The following is a 19713-nucleotide window of genomic DNA, read 5'->3' as shown; positions in this document are numbered from 1 at the left end:
CTTACTCTCAAATGGTTTGGGGAGGGAGATGTTCTTCTGTAATTGCAACTTTTAGGGAAGTTTGAGATTGTTTCCATATTAAAAATGGATATGAATTATAAAGACCTATTACAGAAATTTAAGTGTGTAAGGGAGAAAATCCTAATTCTACTATAGGTAGAATTACATGATGGTAATTTTTTGTAGGTAAAAAATGTGTGAATATTGGTAATTCTATATGGTTCAACTTAATACAAGAATACCCCAATAAACTAATCAGTATCAAAGATAATGAAATTATAGATTTCAATAAAAAGACAAAACAATTCACAGTGCCCTTTAGAGGAACTCTCTCCTGCAATCACCCACTCTTTGTCTAGCGTCCCTAGCATCTGCCTCTCTGTAGACCCCCTTCCATCAGCACACAGAGAAGCTGCTGGAATAACTTGATCTTAGAAACAATCCCCTGATTTCATAGTCCCGTCCAGATACGTTCCTATTTCTTTGCACTCCTTCACAGCATTTTTTGAAAGAATGTTTTCTATTCCCCATGTCCTCTCACTCCCCATTTTTCCCTAAACTCACTCTAAATGGGTTTGCAAAGCTACCACCCATAAACGTTTGCTCATCAAGGCCATCAATAACTTTCCTGCTGATTTTTCTGTCTTCAACACTGCTGCCCACTCCCTCCTTCTTGAGACATCTTCTTCTCTTGGCTTCTGTGAAACCACATTTCTCTTGAGTTTCCTTTTTTCCTCTTTGCTTGTATCCTCGCCCCCTACAACTCACCCTCCAGAAAACATGCACAGTCATTTTTTACAGATGTGAACTGGAGCATGCCACTCTACAGAAAACCCTGCAGTGCCTTCCCACCAGATGGAGGAACACTAAGGTCTCGTGGGAGCTCCTGTGAGATCTGGCCCCCTACCCGTGCCTACTCCATCCCATAGGCATCCCTCTGGCCTCTCACTCAGTCTTCTGCCTGCTTCTCAAACCTGCCAAGCTTGTTCCTACCCTGCTCTTCCATGCAAGTCCTCCCTGCTTCAAACATTCTTCCCCAGTCATCCCAGGGCAGATGGCTCGTCTGCATTCCAGTCTCAGCTCATGTGTTAATTCCTCAAAGAGACTTGCTCTCAAAACCTAATCTAAAACAGACCCCCACCCTCACCTGCCCCAATCTTTCTCTCCCATCATGCTGGCTTGTGTTCTTCAGAGCATATATCCTAATAGGAAATGATCTTATTTATTCATTTATTTGTTCAGTGCTTGTCTGCCTACCCCGGAACACAAGCGCCCCGAGTGTCTTGCCAGTCTTGTTCTTTACTGTATCTCCAGTGTCTAGGACAGTGCCTAACACATAGTAGGTGCTTCATAAATATTTGGTGAGTAAATGAATCACCTGCTTTCTGTTTCAAACTGCTACTGATCTCAAGCCGTCAGAGGTGTCACAGCTATGATAACAACTACAGAATCTAAGAGATGACCTTCCTTCCAAGTCACCTTTTCCACACTCAGATCAAATGAAGAACCTCTTCACAACATGGCTGGCAGAAGGTTATCCAGCCTCTGCCTGAGCACTCTCAGTAATGGGAGAACTCACGACTTTTCATAATGGAATATTTCCATGTCATTGCTGAGAGCTCTGTGTTGGAAAGATTTTCTCTTCAGTGACCCTAGATCTTCTTCCCTCTACATTCCACTTATATTAGTCCCTAAAGCAACTTAAAAAAGCCCCACTTCACCTGACAGCAACTCAAATATCACTTGAGGGAGTGATCACATGACTCCGAATTCTCCTCCCAGATAAATACTCGCAGCTATCTCAACACTTCATGTGACATGAAAAATGAACCAACACAGCATCTGAGAAAGGCCTGCAAAATCTTAGCAACTTGGTTTAAAACAGTGAAACCTTTCTGACATCTCATCTGAAAAATAAAACGTAAGAATGCCCTTCAGTATTCAGAGAACACAGTGTGATTTCTCATGACGGTCCTGTCCTCTTAACGCCTGCTCCCCTGCCTCACAGCCTTCCCGACACTGAGGGAACCACAGCAATCACAGGCCCAGGAGTGTCTCCTCTGAGACAAACACCCATCTCTGTCAACATAGGATTGTGGCTCTATGTTCTCAGTTCTGCATAAGTTCTACATTTTAATAAGATGAGACACAACTCTTGCGATGTCACGATCTGCTAATGAGCTTTGTGGCACAGACTCTTTGCCAAGGGCATTAAACAATTTATTCTCTGAGGAAAAAAACCAGTTTGGATCTGACTCCCTTTTGGGCTTTCATTGTGTGTGGAGTGCGGGAGGAAGAACAGATGGTTGTGGTTCAACAGGCAACAGTCTGGCGCATATCTGTACCCTGTGACTTCCGTAACAGAGTAAGCACTCTATAAATACTATTGAAAGAGCGAGTGAGTGAATGGAGGAACCAGTGAACCAGAGGGTCTCGGAACTAGTGCTCTAGTCGGAGCTCTCCTTTGACAGATGAGGAATTAAGGCCATGACAGGGGATTCAGAGCCCAAAAGTGTCAGCTGCGGGACCAGACCCCAGGGCTCCTGGCTCTCAGGCTTAGAATACTTGCCACAGTTTCATGCTGCCTCTCTTACTGGGCTTCTGTGCAAATGAATTTCCAGCTAACTGAATAGGCACAAAGGACTTTTTGCTTTGAGTAACTAGGTCACTGTAGATGACTTCTTCATATCCGGCTCCCCAGAAATGATTATTTTAACCAACACAGTAAGCCCACCACCCTTGGCAGTGACACAGTTAAGGACTGGATGTGACCTGATCCTGGCCACTGAGGCATGAGGGAAAAATCTGCTAAGCAAATTTGGAGCTCCCTGGTGCTAAGGAGACACAGGGAAAACATCCCTCTTTTCCTCTGGGCACTACCATGTCTGACGGTGGCACATGGACCTGCTGTAGCCATTTTGCTACCACTCTGAGGATGAGGCTACACTGAGGAAGGGAGAGCAGAGAGAGAGAAAGAAACTGGCGCTTCATGATCCCATGAAGCTCCTCAACCAACCAGCTCTGAAGCCTGCCCTATCTGCAATCCTTCAGTGAAGTGAAATTATAAATCACCAGCTGCATTAGGTGTTCTGTTATTTGGACCTGAAAGTATCCTGAGAGGTTCAAACCATTTTTTGACAGAAACCTTTAAAAAGAAAATATTTGCTTCCTTGAGCTCTTAAACAATAAAAAACCAGAAAATAAACATTTCTTCAACCAATCAGGGATTTCATTCTGCTGGCAAGGACTGAGCAAGGTTGTGATGTAGTAATGTTTTGTTTGCCTTGGTGCTGCATGTGACATACATGGTCAAGCATTCTATGCCATTAAGTTCTCAAACTTTTTAGTCTCAGGACCCCTTTACACTCTTAAAACCATTCCTGAGGACCCCAATAAGCCTTGGCTTATATGGGTTACATCTACTGATATTTATCATATGAGAAATGAAAACTAAGAAATTTAAAAATATTTGTTTAAAATAACAGTAGAAAACCTGATAAATGTTAACATAATATGTTTTAATGAAAAATAGCTACATTTTCCAAAACAAAAGAAAACTAGTGACAACGCAAGTAATGTCTGACATATTCATGATCTCTTTAATGTTTTAATTAAGACATTAAATTCTTAAATTTGCATCTGAATTCTTAAATCTGCGTCTGGCTGAATCTGTCATGATATGTTGTTTTGGTTGAAGTATATGAAGTATATGAAGAAACTCTGACCTCACAGAGATGTGTAGTTAGAAAATGAAGGAGTGTTTTAATAATCGTTCCAGATAATTGTGAATATTTTTCTTTGATACGGCACTATAACTTGACAAGTTTCTTTTTTTTTTTAAAGATTTTATTTATTTATTTCCAAGAGAGAGTGCATGCGCGTGCGTGAGTGCACAAATGGGGGAAAGGGGCAGAGGCAGAGGGAGAAGCAGACTCCCCACTGAGCATGGAGCCTGATGTGGGGCTCAATCCCAGGACCCCAGGATCATGACGTGAGCCCAAGTCAGACGCTTAACCGACTGAGCCACCCAGGCGCCCCTTGACAAGTTTCTTAAAGGCTAATTGCAATGGAGATGTACAACACAATATCAACATTAACAAAAGTTTGGAAGAAGCTGATTCCAACCCTCAAGGATGACTCTGAGGGGCTCAGTGGGGGAAATAATTGTAGATGTGGTAGAAATAGCAAGAGATCTAGAATTAGAGGTGGTGACTGAAGATGGGACTGAATTGCTGCAATCTCAGGAGAAAACGTTAACCTCATGAGGAGCTCCATTCCTGAGATGGAATCTACTCCTGGTGAAGATGCTGTGAAGACTGCTGAAATGCCAACAAAGGATTCAGAATATGACATAAACTTAGTTGATAAAGCAGCATCAGGATTTGAGAGGACTGGCTCAAATTTTGAAAGAAGTTCTACTGTGGGTAAAATGCTATCAACAGCATCTCATGCTACAGAGAATCATTCATGAGAGGAAGAGTCCATCAATGTGTCAAAACTTCACTGTTGTCTTATTTTAAGAAATTGCCAGAGCCACCCTAGCCTTCAGCAACTATACCCTGATCAGTCAGCAGCCATCAACATCAAGACCCTCCACCAGCAAAAAGATTATGACTTGTTAAAAGGTTAGCATTTTTTAGCAATAAAATATTTTTAAGTTAAGGTCTGTACATTGTTTTTGTAGACATGATGCTATTGTACACTTTATAAACTACACTGTAGTGTAAACATAATTTTTATATGCACTAGGAAACAAAAAATTCATTTGAATTGCTTCATTGCAATATTTGCTTTATTGAAGTGGTCTGGAACCAAACGCATAATATATCTGAGGTATGCTCACAATTTTATTTAGAGTCCCCAAAAAGATACCTAAAATAACATTTTGCTCTTTTTCTATCTGTTAAACATTTACTGATTCTTCTGAGATTATCAGAATGTTTTTCCTAGCTCTATTATTAAAAATAAATGTATCTAACATATTAACTGTAGTCAATTTACTTTTCTGTTTTCTAACCAAATCATAATGTAACTATCAATTTAGCTATTCATCTTTTGAAATAAGCCTAAAAGTTTTATTTTCAAAGAAATATCACTTTGAGGTACAGTGCTGGTTGACTTTAACAGTAAGTAACAAATTCCTAACACAATTATACACAGTAAAACAAAATGGTTAAGAAAGTCAAGATAGTCTCAATCCCTTTTTACTTCTGGAGAAGGACAAGATACATTTTATTCAGATATTCTGGGGCTTAATTAGTGCTTTGGTGACATCACACATACACAGTAGAAACCATGATCCTCTACTAATGGATATAAACCATCTTAAGAGAGTTTTTTTTTTTTACAAACTAATGGAAAGTGGGTTTGAGAGGAAAGATTTTTAAAAATGGAAAAATTTGGGGCGCCTGGGTGGCTCAGTTGGTTAAGCGACTGCCTTCGGCTCAGGTCATGATCCTGGAGTCCCTGGATCGAGTCCCGCATCGGGCTCCCTGCTCAGCAGAGAGTCTGCTTCTCCCTCTGACCCTCCTCCCTCTCATGTGCTCTCTCTCTCTCTCATTCTCTCTCTCAAATAAATAAAATCTTTAAAAAAAAAATGGAAAAATTTTCATTCTTTTCAACTGAGATCAAACTGCCATAATTTTTTTTAATCATAAGATTCTAAGAGTAAGGTAAATATAAAAACAAAGCAAAACTTTTAGAGCTTCATGTATTTGAAAACAACAGACAAATGGAAATCAGGAAGTCATGGTTCTATTCCTGACATGCTGATCATGGGATTCTAAGAGCTAGTTACATATGGGGAAGGAATTCTTTTGAAGAATTCTTTTGAAGAGCTTCAGCAACTTGGTAGCAGCAGGAAACTGAAAATCAGAAAGTATGGCTCAAGATAGTGACATAGATCATTCCCAACTTCAGTCCCCTTTGCAAGACTGACTGGCAAATATCCATAGACAAGACAGCAATGTGAAAATCTCAGAACCCAGGGATGAGGCTGAAGCACCCCCCTGGAAAACAAAGGCTGAGAAGGATGACCTTAGAAAGATTAAGAGGAGTGGCTACACTCTGACCGCACTGCCCCTTCCCAGGCCAGCACAGTGCTATACCAACAGGGGCCCCCAGGGGTTTCTACATTGGGGGGAAAAAGAGCCCAAAGTGGACATCCAGGTCCCCCAGCACTGCAGAGTCCTTCCCAGGAGGCGCATTTGGATCTTGCCTCACCGGGGTCAAAGGAACTCTGCAGGCCTGGACTACTGAGAATCAGAAGCAGGGAAGGTAGGCAGGGTTTACAGTAACCAGTGCTCAATTTTGGCAGACCACATTTCTCTTTGCAGCTGTGCCCCAGCAGAGATCCTAGGCAGTGGCTGTGCTTATCTGCATTGCCAAGCTGGTGGCCCTGTCTGTCTACGGGGCTTGGTGGGCAGTGGAAATAAAAGGATACTAATTAACATCACGAAAACATATGAATGTGTAATACTCACTGGTAATAGTAAATATATAATCAAAGTCAGATTCTCTAATACTGTATTGGTAGTGTGTAATTCATTTGCAACTCTAGTTTAAAGGTTAAAAAATAAATGTGTCTAAAAAACATTAACTATAATAACATGTTATTGGATATATAATATAAAAAAGATGTAAACAGTAACATTGGTAACCTAAAATGCAAAGGGGAAGAGATGTTAAAGTATGAAGTTTCTGTATGCTATTGAAGTTGTTGTTGTCATTTAAAAATAGATAACAAAAGGAGTCAAACCATACTACTACAAAAGTCATCAAATCACAAAGGAAGACAGCGAGAGAGGAAGCAAGGAACAAAGAAAGTACAAAACAGAAAGCAATGAACAAAATGGCAACAGTAAGTCTTTACCTATCTTTAATTACTTTAAATAACTGAATTAAATTCTCCCATCAAAAGATATAGAGTGGCTAAATGGATAAAACACAAGATCCAACAATATGCTGCCTACAAGAAACTCACTTTAGTTTTAAGGACACACATAGACTGAGAGTGAAGGGATGGAAAAAGATATTTCAAGCAACTGATAACCAAAAAGGCAGCAGCAACTTTAAGTTAAATATGGTCAAGGGGGCGGAGCAAGATGGCGGAGGAGTAGGAGACCTGGATTTCGTCTCCTCTCAGGAATCCAGCTGGATAGGGATCAAATCATTCTGAACACCTACAAACTCAACAGGAGATCGAAGAAAAGAATAGCAACAACTCTCTCATCAGAAAAGCAACCACTTTCTGGAAGGTAGGACGTGCAAAGAAGTGAATCCGAGGCGTTATTCGGGAGGATAGACGGCGGGGGAGGGGCCTCCGTCGGCCGCTTCTGGCAAGTGATAGAACCACGGAGCACAAAATCGGAACTTTTAGAAGTTGGCTCCGCTGAGGGACGTCGCTCCAGTGGCTAAGCGGGGGGTGGAACCCTCCGGGACAGTGTGGTCTCAGGACCCTCGGGGTCACAGAAAGACCGGGGGTGCCGGAGTGTGGCAGAGCTCCCAGGTATCGGAGCAGGGAAGCCGGCTGCAGAGGCGGAGCCCAGGCGCGGGCTCTCAGCTTGGGGTCGCCATAAACCGTGATCCGCGGCACAGTCAGGCCCCTGCTCCTCCAGCAGGGACCCAACAAGCGGCAGATCCGGGGAGACTCACCTTCCTCCCCCGGGAGGAGCCGCGCGGGAGGGCACCGCAGGGATCTGCTGGGTTTGGAGACTCCACCCGGGGTCGGGTGCCAGAGATAGAAATGCGCGGTCACAGGCCGGGTGAGCACGGAGTGCGGCCGGAGACTGGGGAGCCGGGAGTGAGTGGCTGCTTTTCTCTGGGGGCTCACTGAGGAGCGGGGCCCCGAGTTCTCGGCTCCTCCGGGGCAGAGATTGGGAGGCCGCCGTTTTCACTCTCCACCTCCAAAGCTGTACGGAAAGCTCGCAGGGAACAAAAGCTCCGGAGAGTAAACCCGAGCAGATTACTTAGCCGGGAGGGGGCAAGGGCGGGGCAATTCCGCCTCCGACAAAGACATTTGGAAACCACGGCAACAGGCCCCTCCCCAGAAGATCAGCAAGAACAGCCAGCCAAGACCAAGTTTACCGATCAATGAGAACGGCAGAACTCCAGCGCTAGGGGAATACTGCACATAGAATCCATGGCTTTTTTACCATGATTCTTTAGTCTTTCAAAGTTAATTTTTTTAACTGTCTTTTTTTCTTTTTTTTTTGAATTTTTCTTTTTCCCTTCTTCAATCAACATCTTATTAATCCCTTTTTTTAAAAAACATTTTTATTTTTTATTTTTAGAGTTATATTCTAGCCCTTCATAGTAGTTACCCGTATTTTTGGCATATATATATAAGTTGTTCTCTCTTTAAAATTTTTAGATAGTTTCTTCTAACAGATTAAAATATACCCTAAATCTCTAGTATATGGTTTTTTCTACTCCCCTGCCTGATCACATTCTCTCCCTTTTTTTTTCTTTTTTCTTTTTTTAAATCCTCTTCTTTCTTTTTTCAAACAATTTCTTATCAATTCCTTTTATAAAATTTTTTACAATTTCCATCTTTACAGTCATATTCCATCCCTTCATCATATCAACCCTTATTTTTTGTACATATATAAGTTGTTCTTTCTTTAAAATTTTGGGAGGCACTTTCTTCTAAACGACCAAAATATACCCCAAATCTAGTGTGTGGCACTGATCTATATACCAGCCTGATCATATTTGACCACATTCTGTGTTTTTTTGTTGTTGTTGTTTTGTTTTGTTTGTTTTTGTTTGTTTTTATCTTTTTCTTTTTCTTTTTTCTCTCTTTCCATTTCTTTTTCCACTGCTTCAGGTCTTTTCTGATTTGTTTAGAGTATATTTTCTGGGACGTTGTTACTCTGCTAGCATTTTGTTCTCTCATTAATCTATTCTCTGCACAAAATGACAAGACAGAAAAAATCACCTCAACAAAAAGAACAATAGGTAGTACTGACTGCCAGGGACCTACTCAATACGGACATTAGTACGATGTCAGATCTACAGTTCAGAATCATCACTTTAAAGATACTAGCTGGGCTTGAAAAAAATCTGGAAGTTATTAGAGAAACCCTTTCTGGAGAAGTAAAAGAACTAAAATCTAACCAAGTAGAAATCAAAAAGGCTATTAATGAGGTGCAAATATGGGGGCGCTAACTGCTAGGATAAATGAGGCAGAAGAGAGAATCAGTAATATAGAAGACCAAATGATGGAAAATAAAGAAGCTGAGAAAAAGAGAGATAGACAACTACTGGATCACGAGGGCAGAATTCGAGAGATAAGCGATACCATAAGACGAAACAACATTAGAATAATTGGGATCCCAGAGGAAGAAGAAAGAGAGAGAGGGGCAGAAGGTATAATGGAGCAAATTATAGCAGAGAACTTCCCTAATTTGGGGAAAGAAACAGGCATCAAAATCCAGGAAGCACAGAGAACCCCTCTCAAAATCAATAAAAATAGGTCAACACCCCGACATCTCATAGTAAAACTTACGAGTCTCATAGACAAAGAGAAAATCCTGAAAGCAGCTTGGGAGAAGAGATATGTAACCTACAATGGTAGAAACATTAGATTGGCAACAGACCTATCCACAGAGACCTGGCAGGCCAGAAAGGACTGGCAGGATAGATTCAGAGCACTAAATGAGAAAAATATGCAGCCAAGAATACTATATCCAGCTAGGCTGTCACTGAAAATTGAAGGAGAGATAAAAAGCTTCCAGGACAAACAAAAACTAAAGGAATTTGCAAACACAAAACCAGCCCTACAGGAAATCTTGAAAGGGGTCCTCTAAGCAAAGAGAGACCCTAAAAGCAACATAGACCAGAAAGGAACACAGACAATATATGGTAAAAGTCACCTTACAGGCAATACAATGGCACTAAATTCCTATCTTTCAATAGTTACCCTGAATGTAAATGGGCTAAATGCCCCAATCAAAAGACACAGGCTATCAGACTGGATTAAAAAACAAGACCCATCGATATGCTGTCTGCAAGAGACTCATTTTAGACCCAAAGACACCCCCAGATTGAAAGTGAGGGGGTGGAAAACCATTTACCATGCTAATGGACACCAAAAGAAAGCTGGGGTGGCAATCCTTATATCAGACAAATTAGATTTTAAACAAAAGACTGTAATAAGAGATGAGGAAGGACACTATATCCTACTTAAAGGGTCTATCCAACAAGAAGATCTAACAATTGTAAATATCTATGCCCCTAACATGGGAGCAGCCAATTATATAAGGCAATTAATAACAAAAGCAAAGAAACACATCAACAACAATACAATAATAGTGGGGGACTTTAACAACCCCCTCACTGAAATGGACAGATCGTCTAAGCAAAAGATCAACAAGGAAATAAAGACTTTAAATGACACACTGGACCAAATGGACTTCACAGACATATTCAGAACATTCCATCCCAAAGCAACGGAATACACATTCTTCTCTAGTCCCCATGGAACATTCTCCAGAATAGATCACATCCTAGGTCATAAATCAGGTCTCAAATGGTACCAAAAGATTGGGATCATTCCCTGCCTATTTTCAGACCACAATGCTTTGAAACTAGAACTCAATCACAAGAGGAAAGTCGGAAAGAACTCAAATACAAGGAGGCTAAAGAGCATCCTAGTAAAGAATGAATGGGTCAACCAGGAAATTAAAGAAGAATTAAAAAAATACATGGAAACCAATGAAAATGAAAACACAACTATTCAAAATCTTTGGGATGCAGCAAAGGCAGTCCTAAGAGGAAAGTATATAGCAATACAAGCCTTTCTCAAGAAACAAGAAAGGTCTCAAGTACACAACCTAACCTTCCACCTAAAGGAGCTGGAGAAAGAACAGCAAATAAAGCCTACACCCAGCAGGAGAAGAGAAATAATAAAGATCAGAGCAGAAATCAATGAAATAGAAACTAAAAGAACAGTAGAACAGATCAATGAAACTAGGAGCTGGTTCTTTGAAAGAATTAACAAGATTGATAAATCCCTGGCCAGACTTATCAAAAAGAAAAGAGAAATGACCCAAATCAACAAAATCATGAATGAAAGAGGAGAGATCACAACCAACACCAAAGAAATACAAACAATTATAAGAACATATTATGAGCAACTCTATGCCAGCAAATTAGATAACCTGGAAGAAATGGATGCATTCCTAGAGATGTATCAACTACCAAAACTGAACCAGGAAGAAATAGAAAACCTGAACAGACCTATAACCACTAAGGAAATTGAAGCAGTCATCAAAAATCTCCCAACAAACAAAAGCCCAGGGCCAGATGGCTTCCCAGGGGAATTTTACCAAACATTTCAAGAAGAATTAATACCTATTCTTCTGAAACTGTTCCAAAAAATAGAAATGGAAGGAAAACTTCCAAACTCATTTTATGAGGCCAGCATTACCTTGATCCCAAAACCAGACAAAGACCCCATCAAAAAGGAGAATTACAGGCCAATATCCCTGATGAACATGGATGCAAAAATTCTCACCAAAATACTAGCCAATAGGATCCAACAGTACATTAAAAAGATTATTCACCACGACCAAGTGGGATTTATCCCTGGGCTGCAAGGTTGGTTCAACATCCACAAATCAATCAACGTGATACATTAACAAAAGAAAGAACAAGAATCATATGATCCTCTCAATAGATGCAGAAAAAGCTTTTGACAAAGTACAGCATCCTTTCTTGATCAAAATTCTTCAGAGTATAGGCATAGAGGGTACATACCTCAATATCATAAAAGCCATCTATGAAAAACCTACAGCGAATATCATTCTCAATGAGGAAAAACTGAGAGCCTTCCCCCTAAGGTCAGGAACGTGGCAGGGATTTCCACTATTACCACTGCTATTCAACATAGTATTGGAAGTCCTAGCCACAGCAATCAGACAACAAAAAGAAATAAAAGGCATCCAAATCGGCAAAGAAGAAGTCAAACTCTCACTGTTTGCAGATGATATGATACTTTATGTGGAAAACCCCAAAGACTCCACCCCAAAACTGCTAGAACTCATACAGGAATTCAGTAAAGTGGCAGGATATAAAATCAATGCACAGAAATCAGTGGCATTCCTATACACCAACAACAAGACAGAAGAAAGAGAAATTAAGGAGTCGATCCCATTTATAATTGCACCCAAAACCATAAGATACCTAGGAATACATCTAACCAAAGAGACAAAGGATCTGTACTCAGAAAACCATAAAATACTCATGAAAGAAATTGAGGAAGACACAAAGAAATGGAAAAACGTTCCATGCTCATGGATTGGAAGAACAAATATTGTGAAGATGTCAATGCTACCTAGAGCAATCTACACATTCAATGCAATCCCCATCAAAATACCATCCACTTTTTTCAAAGAAATGGAACAAATAATCCTAAAATTTGTATGGAACCAGAAAAGACCCCGCATAGCCAGAGGAATGTTGAAAAAGAAAAGCAAAGCCGGTGGCATCACAATTCCGGACTTCCAGCTCTATTACAAAGCTGTCATCATCAATACAGCATGGTACTGGCACAAAAACAGACACATAGATCAATGGAACAGAATAGAGAGCCCAGAAATGGATTCTCAACTCTATGGTCAACTCATCTTTGACAAAGCAGGAAAGAATGTCCAATGGAACAAAGACAGTCTCTTCAACAAATGGTGTTGGGAAAATTGGACAGCCACATGCAGAAGAATGAAACTGGACCATTTCCTTACACCACACACAAAAATAGACTCCAAATGGTTGAAAGACCTAAATGTGAGACAGGAGTCCATCCAAATCCTAAAGGAGAACACAGGCAGCAACCTCTTTGACCTCAGCCGAAGCAACTTCTTCCTAGAAACATCGCCAAAGGCAAGGGAAGCAAGGGCAAAAATGAACTATTGGGACTTCATCAAGATAAAAAGCTTTTGCAAAGCAAAGGAGACAGTCAACAAAACCAAAAGACAACCGACAGAATGGGAGAAGATATTTGCAAATGACATATCAGATAAAGGGCTAGTATCCAAAATCTATAAAGAACTCATCAAACTCAACACCCAAAGAACAAAGAATCCAATCAAGAAATGGGCAGAAGACATGAACAGACATTTTTCCAAAGAAGACATCCAAATGGCCAACAGACACATGAAAAAGTGCTCAACATCGCTCGGCATCAGGGAAATCCAAATCAAAACCTCAATGAGATACCACCTCACACCAGTCAGAATGGCTAAAAATAACAAGTCAGGAAACGACAGATGTTGGTGGGGATGCGAAGAAAGGGGAACCCTCCTACACTGTTGGTGGGAATGCAAGCTGGTGCAGCCACTCTGGAAAACAGTATGGAGGTTCCTCAAAAAGTTGAAAATAGAGCTACCATATGATCCAGCAATTGCATTACTGGGTATTTACCCCAAAGATACAAAAGTAGGGATCCGAAGGGGTACGTGCACCCCGATGTTTATAGCAGCAATGTCCACAAGAGCCAAACTGTGGAAAGAGCCAAGATGTCCATTGACAGATGAATGGATAAAGAAGACGTGGTATATATATACAATGGAATATTATGCAGCCATCAAAAGGAATGAGATCTTGCCATTTGCAACAACGTGGATGAAACTGGAGGGTATTACGTTGAGCGAAATAAGTCAAACAGAGAAAGACATGTATCATATGATCTCACTGATATGAGGAATTCTTAATCGCAGGAAACAAACTGAGGGTTGCTGGAGTGGGGGGTGGGGTGGGAGGGATGGGGTGACTGGGTGATAGACACTGGGGAGGGTATGTGCTCTGGTAAGTGCTGTGAATTGTGCAAGACTGTTGAATCTCAGATCTGTACCTCTGAAACAAATAATGCAATGTATGTTAAGGAAAAAAAAAGAAGAAGAAGAAGAAGGTAGCGGGAGGGGAAGAATGAAGCGGGGGAAATCAGAGGGGTAGACGAACCATGAGAGACGATGGACTCTGAAAACAAACTGAGGGTTCTAGAGGGGAGGGGGGTGGGAGGATGGGTTAGCCTGGTAATGGGTGTTGAGGAGGGCACATTCTGCATGGAGCACTGGGTGTTATGCACAAACAATGAATCATGGAACACTACATCTAAAACTAATGATGTAATGTATGGGGATTAACATAAGAATAAAAAAATAATAAGAAGAAGAATTAAGCATCTTTAAATGGAAAAAAAATGGTCAAAAGAGACAAAGAAAGTAATTATATAAAGGTAAAGGGGATCAAGCCACCACAAAGATAAAAGAATTGTAAATATTTATGTGCCCAACATTGAAGCACCTAACTATGTAAAGCAAATACAGAACTAAAAGGAGAGAGAAACAGCAACACAGTAATAGCTGGGAACTATTGAACATAATAAAAATTATAATAATAATAATAAACAATAAAGTGCATAGGAATAAATCTAACCAAGGAAGTAAAAGATCTATACAATGAAAAGTATAAAACACTGGTAAAAGAGATTGATGACAAATAAGTGGAAAGATATCCCATACTCATGGAGTGTAAGAATTAAGGCTGTTAAAAAGTCCATACTACCCAAAGTAATCTCTAGATTTAATATAATCCCTATCAAAATTCCAATAGCATTTTTCTTTACAGAAATAGAACAAACCAACCCTAAAGTTACATGGAACCATAAAGGACCTGAATAGCCAAAGCAATCCTGAGAAAGAAAGGCAAAGCTGAAGGCATCACACTATGATTTCAAACTTTTTTACAAAGCTACAGTAATCAAAACAGTATGGCATTGGCATAAGAACAGACAGATAGACCAAGAGAATCGTATTGAAAGCCCAGAAATAAACTCATGCACATACAATCAACTAATATATGACAATGGAGCCATTACTCTGGGAAGAAGACAATCTCTTCGATAAATGGTGCTGGAAAAACTGGATATTCACATGCAAAAGAATGAAACTGGACCCCTACCTTACACTGCACACAAAAATTAACTCAAAATGGATTAAAGACTTCAATGTAAGAACTGAAACCATAAAACTTCTAGAAGAAAACACAGGAACAAATTTCCCTGACATTGGTCTTGGCAATGATTTTATGGATATGACACCAAAAGTATAAGCAACAAAAGCAAAAATAAATACACCAAACTAAAAAGCTTCTATATGGCAAAAGAAATGATCAACAAAATGAAAAGGCAACTTATAGAATGGGAGAAAATATTTGCAAACCACACATCCAATAAGGGATTAACATCCAAAATATATAAGAACTCATATAACACAGAAGTAAAAAACAAAAAAACAAAAAAACCCAAACAACCCAATTTAAAAATGGGCAATGGACCTGAACAGATATATTTCCAAAGAAGACATACAAAATGGCCAACAGGAACACAAAAGGACCTTCAGCTCAGGTCATGATCCCAGGGTCCTGGGATCGAGCCCTGCATCGGGCTCCCTGCTCAGCAGGAAGCCTGATTCTCCCTCTCCCACTCACCCTGCTTGTGTTCCCTCTCTCACCGTCTCTCTCTGTCAAATAAATAAATAAAATCCTAAAAAAAAAAAAAGAAATTTGAGTTGCTACCTCTAAAACTGAAAATAAACTACAGGTGATCCTTGAACAACATGGGTTTGAACGGTACAGGTCCACTTGTAGGCAGTTTTTTTTTTATATAAATATAGTATAGTACTATAAATATATTTTCTTTTCCCATGATTTTCTTAACAATTTCTTTTCTTCAGCTTACTTTATTGTAAGAATATAATATATAAAATATAAAACATACAAAATATGTGTTACTCGACTTTAAGTTCTCAGTAAGGCTTCCAGTCAACAGTAGACAATTAGTAGTTAAGCTTGGGGAGAGTCCACAGTTAAACACAGATTTCAGACTGTGCAGGGCAGGGGGTGTTGGGGCACCCCTAACCCCCATGTTGTTCAAGGGTCAGGTGTATAGTCCAAAACTTACAAATAGTTGTCATTTGTCTTGCCATTTGCTTCATATGGGCTAACCCTGGTACTTCTCCCTCACACTTAATTGTGGCATGACAGTCCTAAAAGAGGTAAAACTATTAAATATTGACTAGTACTCATTCATAATTTATTTAATGCTTACTATGTACCAGGTATCTTCCCAGGGCCTGGGAATTCAAAAGTAGATAAGCCCAGCCCTCAAGTAACTCATAGTCTTTTTATTTATTTATTTACTTCTGAATTTTTTTTTTTTTTTTTAAGATTTTATTTTTAAGTACTCTCTACACCCAACGTGGGCCTTGGACTCACAACCCCAACATCAAGAGTCGAATGCTCCACCAACTGAGCCAGCCAGTCATCCCTAGATTGGTTTTAGATTAAAAATACCATATATTAGGGGCATCTGGGTGGCGCAGTCAGTTAAGCATCCGACTCTTGGTTTAGGCTCAGGTCGTGATCTCAGGGTCGTGAGATTGAGCCCCATGTTGGGTTCCTTGCTCAGCGCAGAGTCTGCTTAGGACCCTCTCTCCCTCTCACATAAATAAATCTCTTTAAAAAAGACCACATATTGGGTTCTATTTACCAAGGACTTTCTATTCTCATAAAACTGGGAGGGAATGGCAAAAGGATGTTTATAAAATACGAGCAGACTTCTAATTATGAAAACATAATGCAACTGATTTCCATGGTAGTATTCCTCAAATTTCTTCATAAGACCATAAGGAAAATGAGTGATAATATAAAATGATAAATAAGGAAAATTATTTCTATAACATTAAAAGACGACTGACGCCTGCTGGTGAATATTAAACACGATCAGGACTTAATGGGATTTGCACTTCATTTTTTATATTATGTGTTACAGCACCAATGGATTCTGAGTAACACATTGGGTAGTTCAGCTATGTTTAAATAAGAAATCAGAAGCTTTTTCGTCTTTCAACCAAAAATTTATCTCAACTGAGAAGACTTCTCATATATGATCAAAGGAGGCAGGGGCCACAAATACATCATACCTGAGCACCTACATTCTCATTGTGCAAAAGGAATGGCTGTGGGGAAGCCACGGTGACACAGCACGAGGCTCAATCATCATCCCATCTGCCCAAAACCATCCCACTCAACTTCCATACAGAAAACTGATGATAATTGGGTAAACTAACAAAATAACAAAAGGTTAAACAGTTACAAAATGTGATTCCTGTATGTAGAGCGAAGAAAACCATGAGTAATATCCCTCACATGGCCATATCAGATATCCAAATCTGCTCAGGATTAACCTGCTTGCTTGTATACAAAATAAGACAGTGTTTTAAGGGCTAAAAATACACTTAAAGCTCTAATAAATTCTTCATCTCTATCAGCAATTGAAGGATTTTTTGTCCTCTAATCTGAACATGGGTCTCCAGAAAAATGTAAAAGCACGTATAATAATCTATTTAACTTGGAACCCCTTTGGAGAAAGAAATTTAACTTGCTTCTTTTTTAAATCAAGAGCAAATAACAACAACAACGAAACCCCAAACTTAAATTTATCTAATCTCTGTAATCTAAAACCTCCTGAGCCCCAGATAAATCATCTTGTATGTGCTATTACTGTCATAAATGAAATGCCTTAGCCCCCAAAATTAAGTCTGTCATGTATCTCCAATCCCAGTAACCCACTGCCAGATCTAGTCAACCAAACTAGAAAACACCTGGCCTCTCGCATGTTCCTCACACCCAATCCACTACACCGAGTCTTACCAAGTCCTACCAAGTCTTATAGATTCTACCTTTGCAAAATAATCCCCCTTCTTTATTTCAACAGCCAAGAGCAGGCTCCAATCCTTTTCTTGTCCTGTTTCCAACAGATACATTGTTTATCTCCCAGCCTCCAATCCATTCTCCATGCTATTTCCAGAGTGACCTTTCTAAAATGCAAATATAAGCCTATCACTCCCCTGATTAAAACCCACTTGTAGGATAAGGGTCACGCTCTCTCACTTGGCATCTTCACTTGATCTTGTTCTTACCTGCCTGTGTCTCTGATTGACAATCCCCTTACATTAGACATAGAATTATGTATGGATCTCCAAAAGCGGTGCATGGTCTGGAGCCTCTGCCCAGAGCCCTCTTTGTCTTCTTCAACCAAGTAACTCCATCTTTCCTTTAGAATCTAGCCTGAGAATAATGCCTACCCAGGAATCTCTGTCTGATTTGGGTTCTTCTCTGCACCCCCAAAGCCTCCTCTGCTAACAGCTTCATAACACCTACCCACCACCTAGAAACACTGACCCCATGGGTCAATGCAAACCCTCAGAGGCAGGGACTGTATCCCTTTCAACTGTGCACTGCAAACACACAGTTGTGAGCATGCATTGAATATCTGCAATTTAATGCCTTTAATGTTTTATGAGTAAGGTAAGAGCTTACCTTACAGAAGTTAACCTCACGTTACCCAAGAGCTATGTTCCTGAAAACAACACAACAAAACCCATGTTAAGGGGGTACTTAAGACCTCATGTGAACCTGTGAAAACTCCCATAAATGGGAGTCACCAAAATAAAACAGGCAATATACATAATTTAAAAATACACAATAAAGTCATTTTGATACCTTAATTAATAACATAAGTACCTACAATTAAATTTATATTTACTATTCCTTATATGCTAGAAATCTTTCAGGATAGCCCTCCCTGAAAGTTTCACCAAATTCACCTTGTTCCATTAAGTTTATCTTAACATCGTAGGCAGATGCCATTGTAGATAACATTCAAATAAAGAGACATTCACTTTATCTATGTATCTAATGGCTCTTTCATTCTGACTTTCAGCTGCAGTTTCCTGCTACCTCTTCCCTTTACAGGCCCATCCTAGCTCTTGATTCATTTTACATAATGAGAGTATATTTTTCAAGGCCTGCATTTACTTTACCCACTATGGACGTACCACAGAACAGTCTCTCATCCCTTCCTGACTCCTTTTCTTCCTGACCTCCCTTCTCTGTTTCTAATTATTCCCAAGAGAATTCACTCACTCACTTACTCTGTCTCTCTCTTGCTCTCTCTCTGTCTCACACACACACACACACACACACACACACACACACACACCACATTTTCATTCAATCAACAAACATTCTTTAAATGCCTACATGCCAGGAACTGAGCTAAGTTTTTTAATTCATATGGTGCCAGAGAAGGTGCATTCACGTGAATCCAACCTGTGACTATTATCTACAGTAAGAAATGTGCTTTGCATAGCAAACCAACATACGGCTGTATTTATGCAGAGAAAGAAAATTCCACTCATCAAGACAACTATACTTTGTGCCATGCACTGGAATTCTCTTTTGGATTCAGTTCAGTTTTATTTTATTTCACCGTGTGGGAGGCCCACTCGATTAATTTCGTGGCCCACTTATGAGTAAGAATTACAGTTTGAAAAGCACTGTTCTTTTTTTTTTTTTTTTTTAAGAATTTATTTACGTGTCAGAGAGAGAGAGTGAGAAAGAACATGAGCGGGTGGGGAGAGGGAGAAGCAGGCTCCCTGCTGAACAAGGAGCCCGACTCGGGGCTCGATCCCAGAACCCTTTAGCCTGGGGTCATGACCTGAGCCAAAGGCAGATGCTTAACTGACTGAGCCATCCAGGTGCCCCTGAAAAGCACTGTTGTAAAATACATGAAGGAAACTTGCAATTTGGAGAAGTTACTGTATTAAAAAGAAAGAAAAAAAAAACAGTTAGAACTACCCTGGAGGGATG

General features: G+C 40.0%; 1 protein-coding gene across 6 annotated transcripts in view; it reads right to left on the bottom strand.

Moving 5' to 3' along the window:
• FIG4 (FIG4 phosphoinositide 5-phosphatase) overlaps nucleotides 1-19713 on the bottom strand; it is a 128826-nt gene that overhangs the window by 17569 nt on the left and 91544 nt on the right. The window contains exon 23 of one of the 6 annotated variants that reach the window (XM_045865300.3): nucleotides 18382-18421. The exons of the other annotated variants lie outside the window; for them this stretch is intronic. Coding sequence (XP_045721256.1) covers nucleotides 18403-18421 — 19 coding nt within the window. The 3' untranslated portion in view covers nucleotides 18382-18402. The remainder of the gene's footprint in view (nucleotides 1-18381; nucleotides 18422-19713) is intronic. 6 annotated transcript variants of the gene reach the window in all.

The sequence above is a fragment of the Mirounga angustirostris genome, unplaced genomic scaffold, assembly GCF_029215605.1.
Source record: "Mirounga angustirostris isolate CCGP_5_RB_7025 unplaced genomic scaffold, mMirAng1.0.hap1 SCAF_8, whole genome shotgun sequence".
Taxonomy (NCBI): domain Eukaryota; kingdom Metazoa; phylum Chordata; class Mammalia; order Carnivora; family Phocidae; genus Mirounga; species Mirounga angustirostris.
This window is presented reverse-complemented; position numbering and strand designations above follow the sequence as displayed.